Source organism: Scyliorhinus canicula, chromosome 10 (genome assembly GCF_902713615.1).
Source record: "Scyliorhinus canicula chromosome 10, sScyCan1.1, whole genome shotgun sequence".
NCBI classification, from domain to species: Eukaryota; Metazoa; Chordata; class Chondrichthyes; order Carcharhiniformes; family Scyliorhinidae; genus Scyliorhinus; species Scyliorhinus canicula.
The window spans coordinates 58,832,908-58,850,868 of NC_052155.1; the positions used below are offsets into that span (position 1 = coordinate 58,832,908).

The 17,961-nt window shown below is 47.3% G+C and overlaps 1 protein-coding gene across 1 annotated transcript in view; it reads left to right on the top strand.

Annotated features, from left to right (window-relative positions):
- cdh17 (cadherin 17, LI cadherin (liver-intestine)) overlaps window positions 1-17,961 on the top strand; it is a 147,574-nt gene that overhangs the window by 75,794 nt on the left and 53,819 nt on the right. The window contains exons 8-11 of the mRNA XM_038809032.1: window positions 7,802-7,939; window positions 8,883-9,033; window positions 12,448-12,678; window positions 13,464-13,540. Of these exons, the coding sequence (XP_038664960.1) occupies window positions 7,802-7,939; window positions 8,883-9,033; window positions 12,448-12,678; window positions 13,464-13,540 (597 nt within the window). The remainder of the gene's footprint in view (window positions 1-7,801; window positions 7,940-8,882; window positions 9,034-12,447; window positions 12,679-13,463; window positions 13,541-17,961) is intronic.

Sequence of the window (17,961 nt, forward strand, 5' to 3'; positions counted from 1 at the left end):
TGTGAATTCATGGTTAGGGCAGGAGTCATGATGCTGATGATGGACAGTAGACTGATAAGAGTGGTAATTGGCTTTGTTGGATTTAACCTGCTTCTTGTATACAGGACACACCTGGGCAATTTCCCACATTGCCGGGTAGATGCCAGTGCTGTAGCTGTACTGGAACAGCTTGGCTGGGGGTGCGGCCAGTTCTGCAGCACAAGTACTATTGCCAGGATATTGTCTGGGCCCATAGCCTTTGCAGTGCCTTCATCCATTTCTTGATAAAATGTGTACTGAATCATATTGACTGAAGACTGATATCTGTGATGCTGGGGACCTCTGGAGGAGACCAAGGTGGATCATTCACTTGGCACTTCTGGCTGAAGATTGCTGTGAATGCCTAAGCCTTGTCTTTTGCACAAATGTGCTGGGCTCATTCATCATTGAGGATGGGGATATCTGTGGAGCCTCCTCCTCCAATGAGTTGTTTTATTGTCCACCACCGTTCACAGCTAGATGTGGCCAAGGACTGCAGAGCTTAGATCTGATGCACTCGTTGTGTAATTGCATAGCTCTCTATTACTTACTGCTTATGCTGTTTGGCACACAAGGAGTCCTGTGTTGTAGCTTCATCAGGTTGACACCTCATTTTTCGGTATGCCTGGCGTTGCTCCTGCGCTCTTCATTGAACCAGGGTTGATCCCCTGGCTTGGTGGTAATGGTAGATTGGGGGAAATGCTGGGTCATGAGGCTGCAGATTGTGGTTGAATACAATTCTGCTGTGGCTGATGGCTCACAGCGCCTCATGGATGCTGACATTGAGGGAGAGATTATTTTTATAAAATATATTTTATTCCAAACATGATCAAATTCTTACATACAAAGGCTTAACTATATCATACATCATATATCGTATCATTTTTATTTTAACAAAGTAACAGCTACAACCCTAAATCCATTATCCCCCCTCCCATATCCCCTCCCCTCCCGTCCCATCCCCTAACTGTTGGCCATGAACAGGTCCTTAAAGAAATTGATGAACGGTATCCACCTGGAATAGAACTTTTCTTCTGACCCTCTCAGGGTATATTTAATCTTTTCCAATTACCGGAATTCTGCCAGGTCACTCAACCATACTGAAGCCCTGGGTGGCATCGCCAGCCTCCATCCAAGCAAGACTTGCCTCCGAGCCACCAAGGAAGGAAAGGCCATGACGTTAGCCTTCCCCCCCCCCTCAAGGAGCTCTGGGGAATTTAACACCCCAAAGATTGCCACCAACGTATATGGCTCTAGTATGACCGCAACAATCTCCGACATGATCTCACAAAATGAGACCCAGAACCTAACTAACTTGGGGCAGGACCAGAAAATGTATGATGATCCGAAGACCTCCCCGAACAACGCTCACACCTGTCCAGGGAAGAACCCACTCATACACATTTTAGTTAAGTGCACTCTATGTACTACTTTGCATTGTACCAGGCTCAACCTAGCGCAGGAGGAGGTAAAGTTCACCCCATGCAGGATCTCACTCCATACCCCTCCCTCTAGGCCTAGGCCCAGCTCTAATTCCCACTTCCCCATCACCTCTTCTAGTGATGGTTTCCCTGTCTCCAGCAAACACTCATATATATCGGGGATCTTCCCTTGCTCCATCGCATCGCGTGATAGCATCCTATCTATCAGTGTGAGTCTGGGCATCAGGGGGAAAGAGGGCAACTCTTTACAAATAAAGTTCTTCACCTGAAAATACCTGAATGTGCTCGCCATTGGGAGTAGAAATTTCTCCTCCATCTCCTCTTGACTCACCAACCTACCTTCCACAAATAAATCCCTGAACCTCTCAACCCTTTTTCGCCTCCATATCCTGTACATTGTGTCCAGCCCTCATGGTGCAAACCTATGACCATCACAGATTGGTGACAGTAAAGAGATGTCCCCCAGTCAAAAATGTTGTCTAAACTTGTTTCAAATTCTTTAAAAAATAAATAAATTTAGAATATCCAATTCATTTTTTCCAATTAAGGGGGAATTTAACGTGGCCAATCCACCTAACCTGCACATCTTTGGGTTGTGGGGGTGAAACCCACGCAGACATGGGGAGAATGTACAAACTCCTCACAGACAGTGACCCAGGGCCGGGATTCGAACCCGGGTCCTCAGTGCCGTAGGCAGCAATGCTAACCACTGTGCCACCGTGCCGCCCGCTTTCAAATTCTTAAAGGTGCCACTACCATCAGGCTCGTCAAGAGTTTGGCCGGGGAGAACAGAAGACATGAGAAACAAAGCCCTAAGACATGACTCTACGCAAGAGGCCGCCTCCATCCGACCCCACCCCGCAGCCGGCTCCTCAAACCATCTTCGCACTTTCCCAATGTTCGCCTCCCAGTAATAGAGCATCTGGCTTGGTAGCGCCAACCCACCAGATTGTCGCCCTCTCTGCAGGAAAGCTCTTATAATCCTGGGAGTCTTTCCCGTCTAGACAAAGGCAGCGATTAGTCTATCAACTCTCGTGAAAAAAGATTTAGGGAGGAAGATCGAAAGACTCTGGAACACGAATAGAAACCTCGGTAAAACATTTATTTTGACCTGTGAACTCTACCCGCCAAGATTAGTGGGAGGGCATCCCACCTCTTCAGGTCCCTCTCTACCTCCATCAGACCGGTCAAGTTCAACTTATGCAATAGTGTCCAATCCTGCGCCACCTGAATCTCTAAATACCTAAACTGCTTGCAAAGTCCCTCGCAAACGGTGAAGCTGGCTCACCGCATTCACCGTCGATTCAAGCTTCAACACCATTTGTAGCCTCTTCCGCTCTGCCAACACCTCTGCTGTAGGGGCCGTGGAGTACTGCTGATCCAACTCATGGATTAAGTCTACCGACTGGATAAAAGCGAATTACTGCAGATGCTGAAACCAAAGGAGAAAATACTGGACAAAGGGTCATCTGGATATGAAACATTAGTTCTTTTATCTCCCTACAGATGCTGCCAGTCCTGCTGAGGTTTTCCTGTATTTTCTCTTTTGGTTTAAGTCCACCTACCTCCTGCCTTTCAGCCCTGCCAGCCTTAACCATGTAGAATATTATTTCTCCTTTGACCACCTCCTTCAACGCTTCCCAGACGTGGAAGGCGAGACCTCCTCATTCTGGTTGGAATCTATGTAATTTCCTACGGCTGAAGCCACCCTTTCACAAAACCCTTGTCAGCCAGGAGTGATGTGTCCAACTTCCATGGTGGGCGTGGGCTTGGCCATCTCCAATCGCATATCCACATAGTGTGGAGCATGGTCCGATATTACTATCGCCGAGTACCCAGCTCCCACCACCCCCGGGAATAACACCTTTCCCACTGTGAAAAAATCTGTTCTGGACTTGACACGGTGCATATGAGAGAAGAAGGAAAACTCCCTCTCCCTTGGGTGACTAAATCTCCATGGATCTATGCCCCTCCTCTGAACACAGCCAACTCCTTTGCCATCCCAGAAGTAAAGAGACCTGGGACTTGTCCTGTCCATCCTCCAGTCGAGGGAGAGAATGTTGTTGTTACACCACACCACTAGGTTCTCTATCTCCCTCCTGTACGCTGACTCATCGTTGTTTGAGATCCGACCCACTATGGTCGTGCCATCAGCAAACCAAATAATTAAAGAGAGTATTATGTACCTTTGTGAGGTATGATAGTATAGATGAGTGCCAAATATTAATCCTGGGAGAATGCATGGGAATTGTAACTTTGGAAAAGATAGTGAAAGGAAAATAAGTGATAGGAAAACTGAACAGAAAGATGCAAAGGCTGGATTCTCCGATTCTGTGGCTATGTCCGCAGGATCCGTCTGGTCTTAAGACTAGAAAGTCAGCGCCGCCCCCGCACCGATCCTCTGCCCGGTGGGGGGGGGGGGGGGGTTAGCAGCTGGGCAGTGTAAAGCCCCTAGCTTTACCTGCGGATAAGGCCAGAGAATGGCCGGGTCCGTGGCCGCGCATGCGCACAGTGGCGGTCTGTGGTGGACGCGCTGTGCAACATGGCGCCGGCCGTGCATGGACCTGGCCTCCCAAAAACCGCCCCCCTGTAAACAGCGTCGCCACCCCCCGATCACTCCCCACCATTCCCTCCAGCCCCGCCGAAGACCCCCTGCCAGAGGAATGGCCCCCCCCACCCCCGACTGTGGCGGTGCTGGACACAGTCCACAGACGCCACGTGAGGTCCGCGAACATTGTGAGGACACGCGTCCCACGCCGTCAGGGTCTCAGCCCATCGGGGGCGGAGCATCGGGGAGGGCCTCAGGTGACGCCCTGAGGCAGTCCATATGGCATGCGGTGTACGTTTTTGAAGGGGCGGAGCACCGTAAAAACGGCGCCGCCCCCGATTCCAGCGTAAACGTGGATTCGCCGACCGATTGCCGAACACGATTTTGGCGATCGGATAATTCAGCCCACTTTTATTAATATGTAAAATGACTTTATACCTGAAATTAGTCAAGGACAATATAAACAAATAAGATCAGTGTCATTTACTGACAATGTTGTGAAAGGCATTAGGGAGGAAGAGATAAAAGAAAAAGTTAAAATGTCCATGAAAACAACAGCATGGGGAGATCCATAAAGGGAGATTGAGAAATATCAAGAAAATGAGAAGGGCTGCAGAGATGGATTTCAAGGAAAGTATTGTTCAAAAAGTAAAACAGGACAGCAAAGTATTCTTCAACGCTGTCAGGAGCAAACAAAAGATCCACTAAAAAAAATTATAATAAGAACGAAGATGTCTAAAAGTACATCATAGGGTTGCATGTAGCAGACAATACTGAGACTTCCAGCTGATACAGGCAGGCAAATATTTGATCAAGCTAAACCTGAAGTGCTGGCTAGTGTAGACTTGAGAGATGAACAGACACTTCCAACACCGATGAAGGTTCAACTCAATTTTATTAACTAACGTCTAACTTACTAACACACCGCAGGGCCGGCTCAAGGCACCGGCAACTCGGGCAGTCGCCCGGGGCGCCATGTGCTAGGAGGCGCCAGAGACTCGGGTCCCGCGCATGCGCAGTTGGGCCGGTGCCAACCAGCGCATGCGCGGTGGCTGCCCTCCCCCGCGGTCCACCCCCTCGGTCGGTCCGCACCCCCCGCCCCCCCTCTCGGTCCCCCCCCTCGGTCCCCCCCCGCGGGTCCGCCCCCCCCCCCCCCCCCCCCCCCCCCGCCCCCCCCTCGGGTCCCCCGCCCCCCCCGCGGGTCCGCCCCCCCCCCCCGCGGGTCCGCCCCCCCCTCTGGTCCCCCGCCCCCCCTCTCGGGTCCGCCGCCCCCGCCCCCGCCCCCCCCTCTGGTCCCCCGCACCCCCCTCGGGTCCGCCTGCCCCGCCTCGGCCTCCCCCCTCGGCCCCCCCCCTCGGCCCCGCCCCTCCACCCCCCTCGGCCCCGCCCCCCCCTCACCCCCCCCCCCGCCCCCCCCCTCCCCCCCCCCCCCCCTCCCCCCCCCCCCCAAGGGCGCCGAAGTTCAGCTTGCCCGGGGCGCCAGCAACCCTAGGGCCGGCGCTGAACACACGATGACTGTGGGTCTAAATGATGCTAACTTAAACTAGAGACTAAGCCTTACCCGAACTAGTTGATTCTCTCAGCACGTGGTGTGAGTCCATGCTGGGCTGGATGAGTTCTTGTTACACTCAGAGGCAGCACCCAGAATGAACAGAAACCGTGGTGCCCTCTGCCTTTATAGTGTGTGTATTCTAACTGGTGATTGGCTGCGGTGTTTGTACATGTTGATTGGTCCCTGTGTGTGTCCATCAGTGTGTGTCTGCACCATGATATACTGGTGTTTATTATGACAAAACCTGTACTCCCATTCATGAAATTGAAGAACCCATGCTGATAATCGGAAGAGTCAATGATTGACAGAAAGAGGAAACAGATGCAGGATATGTTTGACAGATGTTATTGTTCCGAGTACACAGATTTAGGGTGCGATTTAACCAAAGCATTTCTAAGTATAAATTTGGGTGAGTTTGACGCGGTGTTTCTCATCAACGTTTTGGGTGATATTCACACTGGTACTGACCCACATTTTGCCGTGATCTACCCGAATTGGGACAGAATCCTGCAGCGCGGGATTAGCCACTATCTAAATTTCATCTGGGTAGATCGGGAGCCTCAGTGGGGAACTCCTTGATGAGACCGGGCTTATCCCCATTTTCTACACTGAGAAGCCCTGCTCGCTGGAACTACTGCGAGATCAGGATGCCATTTTAAAATCGTGTCTTGATCTCTCGAGCCCCCAACGTGGCCCACAACTGCCCCCAAGCCACAAATCACTATAAGTAGGCCCCAGGCACCAGCAGTGCCAGCATGCCACCCTGCCCAGAGGGCATGCACCTGGAGGCCTCCAATACCCCAGGAGATCCCCACAAGTGCCGTTCCATCTGGTCTCCATTTGCGAACACCAGCACTGTAAGGCATTTGACCATGGTTTCCAAGGTGAGGGAGTTAGATCCCACGCCTTTGTTTGATCTCGGGAATTATTATTAGAGTGAGACAGCTAACATGCAGTTTTGCCAGAAAGTGACCCGCCCACAATGCCTGGGATTCACATTACAACGTCTCACGAGGTCACGTTAGATCTCCCGACGCATGGCGAGTCGAGTAGAACCTGGAAGTGGAATCACCCAGCATCTACCAGTCTCGTTGCGCTGCACTGCTATTCGGGCGCAACGCGACCAGCAGATCCTGTCCTTAGTCATTTTGTTGGGCCTTGGGGTGTTTCTCCCCAGTCTAGCCCACGTTTAGAAATCTTTTCAGAAAAGGTGAGCTGAACTCGTTGGCGAGAGCGGCTCCTCCGGCATTGGGTTGCCATTTTGAAAAAGTGCCCCGATCTCTAAGTGAGCTTAAGGCCCCCTTCGCCCATGGGTAATGTCACCCCCTGCACACATGGGCATTACCCCACCCCCCCCAAATGAGGACATCCCGCTATGGGGTCACTGAGAGCCCTCCCTTTTCATGCCACCCCCCCCCCCCCCCAAGCCTTCATACTTACCCTCACCCTCCCCTTTCATGGGCATTGCTCCCCTCAGGCCCCAGCCATGGTGACAGTGCCAAGGTGCCAGCTTGGCACTGCCAAGGTGTCCAGGTGACAAGAGGGAGAGCCGAGGTGTCACCTTGCCCAGTCCCTGACCACTCAGTGGTCTCCAATAGCCTGGAAGAACCCCGCCCCTCCCCCCCCCCCCATACACAAACCTCCGATGCTATTCCACCTGGTCCACATTTGTGGAGTCTTTCCAAGCATCGCAAATCTCACAAGGAGCCTCTCGTGAGATTTAACGGCCTCGTCGCATCACCGAGTAGGGCGCGAATGGGCCATTTGATTGCGCCCGTAGACTTTGACTTTGTGTAATCGTGTAAAATGGATGATATCAAAATTGCAGCCCGTTAAATATCTCCAAATTTTTATACTATAAAACAGCTTTATAGAATGTGTACTCACAGTGTGAAATTAACGTTACTTTAAATGTGGGAGATGTGTAGTTTTTTTTACCAATTAGGTAGGTAATGGCTCCTTTCCAGTGAAGCTATTGTGATGAACACGAGTAACTTGACAGGAACCTTGAGCATAAACTGAGATGTACCATTTTTCTGGAGCTATTACACATTTCGCAATGAGATCACCAATTTTTGACCAACTATTAAGTGGTGCTTTATCTGCATTAAATAGGTGAAAAAAATGACTATGTTTGTCTTGTATTGTTCCAGCTGTATATTTCATGTTTTTCCACTAAGGAAGAAAATATGGGCATTAGTTCCTTAATTCTTATGGCCCTGTATTATTTCTCTAATTTAGGTGGAGTGGAATGAACCTGGTGCAATATATGAACTCAAGCCAAAGGACAAGATGGCTTATCCCAAATTTCCATTTGCAATCGATGCTAATGGTAATATTAGTGTGACAGAACCATTAGACAGAGAGGAGATTAGTAAGGTAAGTTCCTGTGTACATAGGCTACAAAACATACTTGTTTCAAAGGATTGTGCTAGGATTGTAATAGGAATGGAGGAGAGGAACAAATAGATGGTTTGTATCTAGAAATATGGAAGTAACTTTCACCTTCACAGCATGGACAATCAGGTGGCAGAGAGCATTGTATGGACATTGTAGAATCTACTTGATGTTCATTTTGTTGATTTCAACATGTAGAATTTGGGTGTCCTAATCTAGGAAATATATAAAAGTATTGGAAAAAGTTGAATTATTTTGAGTAAGGCAAGTGTGACATTGCTCTGTGAGGCATGCCCATCATCCATGTCATCTTTGGTCAATGCTTTGTACGCATGTTCGGAGATGCGTGAGGGAACAGGTAGCTGAAATGTAGAAGCTCTGCATTATGGCTTTCTCAATCTGATTAACCAACATTGTGAATCAGGAAAACGAAAAGCACAAAGTCTTCAGCGCTCCCATTAGAGTATTCATTAGGGAAACCATGCCTGAGGTTAGGACCTCAACTGAGGGCCTTTGCTGCAGAAATGCCTAGAATGGACACTTTCTCTCTGGTGGACTGCGTTCTGGTTAGGCCATCATGAAACATATCTGATAGGTGGCTTGGGAACTTCTCCAAAAACTGTGTTGGCAGCCTGGCACATTCTCAGATGACTGGCGTACTGACTGACAAACGGATGCTAAGCTAACAAATTGTTCAGTTGGCAAGTCCTGTGAGAATCAAATCCATGGGTTTAGTAACCAAAGGAACCTCCAGCCAATAGGTTGAAATGAATTAAATAACCTCCATTTGCTCCAACAGTTGATCTATAGGACAGTAAACTGTGATCTGTGCAAGGCTATATTTGGTGATGTAGAAGTTGTGTTATTTCTCATCTATTGGCTAATATCTCTCATTATCTAGTTTTTTTTTTTACTGTGTATTCAGTATTCACTGTTGGTGTATGCTCTGGATGAGAACAGTGTGCCCCTGGAAAATCCATTGGAAATTATGATCATCGTCAAAGACATCAATGACAATCACCCAGTTTGTGACAAAGCAGTAACAATGATAGAGGTGCAAGAAAATGAAGCTGTAGGTGAGCATAATCTCATAATAAGATGTGAGGTATTGTGTTCTCTATGTAAAAGGATTTAGAAACTATTAAACATATTCAAGCCCACTAAAATGAATAACTGATAACAAAGAACAAACCTTAAGAGATTACGGGCCCGATTTAACAGAAAAGTTTCTAAGTGTGGTCGCGAGCGGGAACTGCTGCGAGCTTCCCGATGATCGGCCGGCAAGGCGTTCGCCGCTATAAAATGTCAATTGGTCCACTTAATGAGGTCCCACGAGCTTCAAGCCAAAACTGATGGTCCTGCCGGCTGATTTTCCGGGACCGCGCTCACCAGACACAGCCCCGATAACAAGGTTGAGCACCACTTAAACCGCTCCTCCACAGCCAACCTCACTCAGCTCGCAGACATGCAGCCAGGAAAACCAGCCCCACAATTGGGGATACCGACATGGGCAGATTATTGGACTCAGTGGTGGCCAGATGGGATGACCTGTTCTCCGAGGGTCGCAGAGGGTCAGCCAGAAGACAGCCAGTGCCGCCTGGGAGGAAGCGACAGTGGGTATCAGCTCACTGAGTGTGACCAGGAGGACTGGCAACCAGTGCCGGAAGAAGATCAATGGCCTCCACCGTGCTGCATGGGCGAATTGGCACCAGACCCCTGACCCCCCCTCCCCACCCCACGAGTATGCGCTTGGCACCGCCCCTGTCCTGCACCATTCCATGCAACAGCCCACCCATGTCCAGTAGTGCTGCCAACACCCCCCCACCCCATACTCACTATTCCCTCCCCCATATGGACCATCTCCCCAACATGCGCCCCCCCCCCCACCAACTGACCGCTCTCGCTTAAGCGCAACACAGCCATTAAATCGCTCCCAGTAATTCTTTTCTTTTACTTTTTCCAATGATTGGCATCCCTGTTAAATGAATGAAATGTTTGAATGAATGGATCTGGATTTATTTTTTTTAGAAGTGGCCCTGCCGCACGAAAGCTAAAAGTCTTATCAGCAAATTACTACGGATGCTGGATTCTGAAACAAAAACAGAAAATACTGGACAATCTCAGCAGGCCTGACAGCAGCTGTGGAGAGAAAAGGGAGATAATGTTTCGTGTCTGGATGACTCTTTGTCAAAGCTAAATGTCTTAGTTTTCCAATAGTTTTCTTGTCCAGGTGTGAAAATAGGCTAGACCTGCATTAGCATCCTTCACCTCACGGGGTGCTGGGGCCCACAGCTGTTGGATAATCAAGGGGCCAACTGCTTTAGTTTTCACATAAAAACTGCTTTAACAGGTGCTAATGCTCAAAGTTTGTGATGCTTGTAACATACTCATGTTCTATTGACCCACTATAAAAATGTTTTTCAAGGTATTTAAGTATTTCTTGAAGACTTTATAAGGCTGTAACTTAAACACACTTTAGTATAGCAGTGTTGCTCTCTCCCTCATAGCTAGATACAGATGTCAGCTAGATGTGGTTGTGACAAGATTTTTCATTGACCACAGAAGTGGTTTCATCATGAAACAGTATAAATATTGCATTTGCCCACAGGACACAGTGGGTGGAATTTATTCTCCCCCGCCCCCCTCAAAGTGTTTGAGGGCCCAATCGGAAGCCCAAACTGATTGTTGGTATCTCTCCTCCAATTCCTTACAGGTATGTGGATATTGCGGGTGTTGTCAGTCTCGCAGTGGCTTCCCTCCCGGTGCTGCCGGCACCCCCGGTGGCCTGATGCTGGAGAAAGCAGCGTTGACACAGGCTGGAGGCGGCACCCCATATGCCGGGGGCCGCCGCACACCCTGAAGACCCGGCCGTCCATCAGGCTGAGGAAGAACCTAGAGGTCGATGCCAGCGACGACCCAAGGTGTACAGAGATGCCATAGGAGACTCCGTCTCAACAAAGAGACAATGCAGCACCCCGTGGAGAAGGAGGACACCCGCTCCCGATGGCTGCGAATGTCACTGAAGCCATATGCAACTGGTTCATTCCAGGGCTTGAGTGGGGGCTTGTGTGATATTTCCCAAGCTACAGCCCACAAATGCATCCGTGAGGCCACAAATGCTCTGTATGCCCTGGCACCAGTCTATATCAACTCTGAGCTGCACCAAGCCCACCAAGATGCCCCAGGTGCAGGGGGTAATCGATGGCACACATCACCTTGCGCACACCGGGGCATCAGGGAAAGCCCTTCATTAACAGTAGAGAGTTCCATTCCCTGAGTGTTTAACACGTGTGCGACCACTATCGTAGGGTCATGAACATGTGTGACCACTTCGCAGGAATCGTGCAGACAGCAACATCCTGGGACACTCAGAGATCCCCGGCTTCTTCGAGCACCACCCCAGAATGACGGGTTGTCTCTTCAGGGGTAAGGGAAATAGTTGGTGATGCCCTCATCTCCTTGGTTGCAGGCCTTGGGTTGGCCCCCAGCGCTTCCATCTTCCCGACAGTGCCTGGAGGGTCCTGGGGGTCTCCACGGGATGGAGGGGCAACTGGAGTGAGCTCCAGAGGCCTCTGTGTCATCTGGCTCTGCCAGTCCTGGTGGCTCTGCATTGTCTACACATTAATGTCGACACCCTCAGTAATGGTCCTCAGTGACTGGGTCATTCTCTGCAGTGCCTCGGCAATGTTCACCTGCATCTGAGATATGTCCCTCCACAACTGGGACATGAAGTCGAGGCCCTCAGCCATGGTCACCAAATACTGAGCCATGCTTGGGAACCACCACTCAAGGTGCTGACCTCGTGCTCCAGACATTCCACTGCGGTCTCCACACAAGAAGTCTTGGCCTCAGTGCCACACATTGTTGGCATCATCTTCTGGCACTAAATTCCGTTGAATACGAGTTGCGATCTTGCCAGGGTGGCAGTCGAGAAACACCCTGCCAATCACACCCAAAATGACACTTGGGAATTTTTCCGTTAAATCTTATTTCTTGTCCCATTCCCACCTTTTCCTTGCACCAACATCTTTTTTTATTTAATCTCTCCTGCTAACCACTTTTTCATGGACCTTCCCCTTTGTTCTCCGGTCTCCTCATTTCTCCATCTCTCTAGTTTACATAAAATATGTTACATCTCCAACTCTCTCCTATTCAGGGGCTGGTTTAGCACACTGGGCTAAATCGCTGGCTTTGAAAGCAGACCAAGGCAGGCCAGCAACACGGTTCAATTCCTGTACCAGCCTCTCCGAACAGGTGCCGGAATGTGGCGACTAGGGGCTTTTTACAATAACTTCATTGAAGCCTACTCGTGACAATAAGCGATTTTCATTTCATTCACCGGAAATAGGTTACTGACCTGAAATTAGCTCTGATTCTCTCCTCCCAGATGCTGCCAGACCTGCTGAGTATTTCCAGCATTTTCTGCTTTTATTTGAATTAACTTTAATGTGCATGTTAATTTATGTCACTTGTACCCTTTCTAAATACAGGAAGCTCAATCGGAACTGTAAAAGCATCGGACAGTGATGAAGAGGGAACATCAAATTCTTTATTGGCATATGCTCTCCTTGACCAAGAGCCAAAGGTTCCAGAAGACAACATGTTCACTGTTGACGATTTCACTGGAGAGATCAAACGTTTCAAAGGGCACCTGCAGAAGAAAAATACACCACAATATATTTTAAAAGTCTTAGTAAAGGACCTAATTGGAGAGAAAGGAGGTCTGTATAAATCTCACCAATCCACAACTTCCATGGCAGAGTGTTTGTAGTTATCGACTACGCTCAGAGGGTCTCAAGGCCTTCTGCAATAATTATTTCATAAATGGCTGGGCATTGGAGATAATTACTCAGACTATCCATTTCTCCCTTTCTGAACAACAACAGATGGGTGACTTCACTTCCTGTATTGAGGTCATCTCTTTGGTCCATAGGTACATGGTGTGAACCCAGCTCCAATTCTGAATCCTGTTTTAATTGCCACTTTCTGATCTATCCCATGTTCTAATCCGTGTTCCTGTGGCTTGTTGTTCAACTGAAATGCTTTTCTTCTGGTGGAGGGCAGAGTTGGCAGTGAATTAAGTTATCCTTGCCTCAGACACTCTTCCACAGTGTGGTAGATATTCCTGACTAGGCCGCCCGCATTTCAGTGAGAGAAAGGGGGGTTGGGTTAAACCAGAGTCACACAAGGAAACAAGTCCTGGTGCCTGGAAAACTTCATCACGACTGTCCGCAGAGGTCTTGGGTTAGGTTTAAAAAAGATCTTGCATCATGCACAATTCAAAATTCAGTAACAGCCCAACACTTCACCCCCTGTCCTCTCTGCCCTCTGCCACCTACATCCTAGCCCTGCTCTTGATTCTTCTCCTAATCTATAATTTCAGTTCTCATATATTGGCAAGAGACACATATGTCAGACACAATTTGCTGAAATTTATAGTTGATTGACAGCCGTTCAAATCAAGTTTGGAATATTTCATAATGAAAGCTTTTTGTTTCTTTTTTAGGGCTAACCACTGAATGCATGGTCAATATCTCTGTTATTGATATCAATGACATGGTCCCAATCTTTGAGAAATCAAAGGTAAAAGTAAAGTACATTTCACCCATGCCTGTAAGATTTGAAGAACTCGGTTGTTGCTGTTTTTTTGCAAAATAATGTAGGACAGGGCCTAATTGTGGATCAATAGTTTATTTATGTTTACATTTGTCAATATACCTTTGGCAGAACATTATAGCAAGTCATTATGGTGATATCCTACATGCATTAATGAAGTACAAGATGTTGGTTCTTCACCTTTGAATCCAGGCTGTGCATGTCAGCTATTCAACTGCAATGGACACAGCAGCTGAGATACATCCTGAACTCATTTGAACACATGAGTACACATTTGGCCTGAACAGCGACTGGAGTCAACAAACAGCAAGGGCAGAAACTTTGGCTTGTTTCCCTTTTCCTAGCTCAGGAAAACAGGCCAGTTAAATTTTCCCCGTGGCTCCCTTGGGCTACGATTTAGCGATCAATATTAGGACCATCTTGTTCTAAGTGGTTTTCTGTCACACTGTTCACCAAGAAACAATTAGAAATAATTTCAACATTTCATTTTTGCCGTCCCTTGAATTAAATTAATTTGTAATATTTGGAAAGTAAGGGGCATGGGAGGAGACAAGCGACTAGGCCGGAGTGGGATGCAAATGAAGTAAGTAATGAATTAGGTTCGCATGAATTATTTGGCACAGGCTTGGAGGGCCGAAGGGCCTGTTCCTGTGCTGTACTTTTCTTTGTTCTTTGATCTTATGGGAATTCGGTGTTATGAGGAAAATCGGCTCCCTGATCTCGGGATTCCTAGCTGCTGGATTTAACTGGCCCGACCCGGCCAGTGTGATGTGGTGAGCCACGCCTCCAGACTTCTTTTTTATCAAACTATTTAAAAACATAGCCTTAAATATGACCTTAAAAAAAAACCTGTAGTGCAGCTGGCGAGCTACACACCACTATTCTCGCCAACACGTTGAAACAAAAAATGGAAAATGCCACCTTTTATTTCAGAAGACAGTCACTCATGTCAGAATAGGGTTGCCTGTTTTGGTCAGCAGTGAGGGACAGGAGGATGTGACTGTAAGTGAGGCAGGTAAAGGGGCCAAACAGGCATTAGTGGAGGAGACTCAAACTTTACAATTGTCAAACAGGTTTGAGGTGCCCGCAACCTGTGGATGAAAGCAAGGTGGGTGAGCATGGCAGCTATGGCATCATAGTGCAGAAAGCCATTCATGGGGGGGGGGAGCAAACAGGAATGTAGTAGGGGAATGTATAGTGAGTAGGGATAGACACTGTTCTTTGCAACAAAGAGAGAGAGAGTCCAGAAGGTTATATTGCCTGCCCGGTGCCAGGATTCGGTACATATGCTCAGGCTGGAGAACAACTTGCAGTAGGAGGGGGAGGATCCAGACATCATGGTCTATGTAGGTACCAACAACATAGATGGGACACGTGTTCTTGCGAATCACTTAATTAGGAAAATAGAGAGGACTTTGAATTAAACAAGGGCTGAGGGTTCACGTTTGTCCAGACGTAACAAATCAAGGTGTAGATTCAAGGCAGGAAACTATAATAATATGAGAAATGAGGGTTAAAGAATAGCAGGAAGTGACAGAGAGATAAAACCTAAGAATACATCAAGTCAAGACTAGATGTTACAAAGGTAGCTGTATCTGAATTTGCACAGCATTCGTACCAAGATAAATGAATTGATTGCACACTTTGAATTAAATGAATGTGATCTGATAGCCATTCCGGAGGCGTGGTTGCAAGACCATAAGGTTTGGGCCCTGAACATTGAGGGGTATATGACTGTTGTTAATCAAGGATGGTATTGGTGCAAATTTGGAGATGACCTTGATTTAGGAGATCAGGATGTAAAATTGGTTTGAGTAAAGATGAGGAATAGTAGGGGAAAGAAGTCACGAGTGAGAGTGGTTTACAATTCCCCTAGCTGTAACTACAATAGAGGACAAAATGTTCAAAAAATATTGGGTGCAATAATTATGGGTGATTTTAATCTACATATAAATTGGAAAAATAAAATTGGCAGCAGTGAAAAGTTCCCAGAATGCTTTCGAGACAGTTTGATCAAGCAGCAGGTTCTGAAACCAACCAGGGAGCAGGTTGTATTAGACTTGGTATTATGTAATTGGCACAATGAATTAATGACCTCAGTGTGAATGCACCACTAGATAACAGTGACGACAGTCTGATTGAATTTTACATCTAGTTTGAAAGAGGGAAAGGGGGATCTAAGACTAGAATTTTAAATTTAAATAAGGGCAACTATGAAAGCTGAGCTAGCTGTAGTGGACTGGGATACCAAGCTAGGGGGTAGATCAATAAAAAAGCAGTGACAGACATTTAAGGGGAGATTTGAGAATACTCAGAGTAAGTATATTCATGCTCTAAAGAACAATCCTAAGGGGCGGGCCCATTTTTCAGGGTTAACTAAAGAAGTTAAGGAAAGCATCAAACTTAGAAAAAAGCATACAACTGCGCAAAGATGATTGGCAGGACAGATAATTGGTCACAATGTAAAGAACGGTAGAGAATGATCAAAAATATAATCAGGAGAAGGACGATGAGAGGAAGTGAGCTAGAAATGTAAAAGCGGATAGCAAGAGTTTGTATGGGTATATAAAAAGGAAAAGAGTGTTGATCCTCTGGAGAGTGAGAATAGGGAGTTAATAGTGGCTAATAAGGAAATGGCAGATGAAATGAAAAAAATATTTTGCTTCTGTCTTCATTATGGAGAAAACAAAAACATTCCTGTAATAGCTGTAAATCAGGAAGTGGAAGTGTGGGAGGAACTCAGTGAAATGACAGGCAGTAGGGAAACTGCACGAAGCAAACTGATGCAACTGCTGACAAGTTGCCAAGTCCTGATGGACTTTACCCTAGTGTCTTAAAAGAGGTGACTAATGAGGTAGTAGGTACACTGGTGTTTACTTTTCAAAATTCGGTAGATTATGGAATGGTTTCATCAGTCTCGGAAGTAGAAAATATAACCCCTCTATTCAAGAAGGGAGGAAGGTAGATAACAGGAAGCTATAAGTTAGTTTGATGCCTGTCTTGGGGAGATGCTCAGAGGAAAGATAGACTGGGCTTGTTTCCTCTGGAGTTTAGAAGAGTGAGAGGTGACCTGATTGAAGTATATAAGATCCTGAATGGTCTTGACAAGGTGGATGGGAAAAGGATGTTTCCTCTTCCTCAGGAGGCACTGTTTTAAAATTAGGCGTCACCCATTTAGGACCGAGCTGAGGAGAATTTTTATCTCTCCAAGGTTTGTGCGACTTTGGACTCTCGGCTGGAGGTGGGGGTCATTGAATATATTTAAGGTGGAGCTCAATAGATTTTTGTTAGACAAGGGAATCAAAGATTATCCGGCATAGATTAGAATGCAGAATTTGAAGCACTAATAGATTGGCCATGATCTTGTTGAGTAGCGGAGCAGGCTCATGGGACTTTTTATTTAATTTGTTCATAGGGTGTAGGCATCGCTGGCAGGGCCAACATTTATTGCCCATCCCTGTGGGCAGTTAAGAGTCAAGCACATTACCATGGGTTTAGAGTCACATGTACCCCTTTTACTTTGTCCCTCTGTTCATTTTCATACAAAGTAGCTGGAGTCACATGTAGGCCAGACCAGGTAAGGGCTGCAGAGTGCCTTCCCTAAAGCACGTGAGTTGCTTCACAGCGCCAGGGTCCCAGGTTCGATTCCTGGTCTGGGTCACTGTCTGTGCGGAGTCTGCACGTTCTCCCTGTGTCTGCGTGGGTTTCCTCCGGGTGCTCCGGTTTCCTCCTCAAGTCAGGAAAGACGTGCTGGTCGGTGAATTGGACACTCTGAATTCTCCCTGTGTACCCGAACAGGCGGCAGAATGTGGCGACTAGGGGCTTTTCAAAGTAACTTCATTGCAGTGTTGATGTAAGCCTACTTGTGACAGTAAAGATTATTATATTATTACATCCCAGGTGGGATTTTACAAAAATGGGTTCATGGTCATCGTTAGACTTTTAATTCTAGATGTTTATTGAATTTGAATTTCACCATCTGCCATAGTGGGATTTGAACCCGTGTCCCCAGAGTATTGCTAGTCGAGCGACAATACCACTATGCCATGCCTGCTCTAAGCTCAAGGGGCTGAATGACCTACTTCTGCTCCTGCTTCCTCTGTTTGTATATTTGGCAGGATTTTCCCATCATGCCCTGAGACTGGAAATACTGACCGAAGGTCAACGGACCTTTACATGGTCCATCAGATTTTTTTAACCCCCTCTCAGTGGGTGGAACCGGACCATTTACTCCTTGGATTCTTCAAAATGGATTATTTTTTAAAATAAATTTAGAGTACCCAATAATTTTTCTTTCAATTAAAGGGCAATTTAGCATGGCCAATCCACCTAACCTGCACATCTTTGGGGAGAATGTGCAAACTCCACACGGACAGTGACCCAGGGCC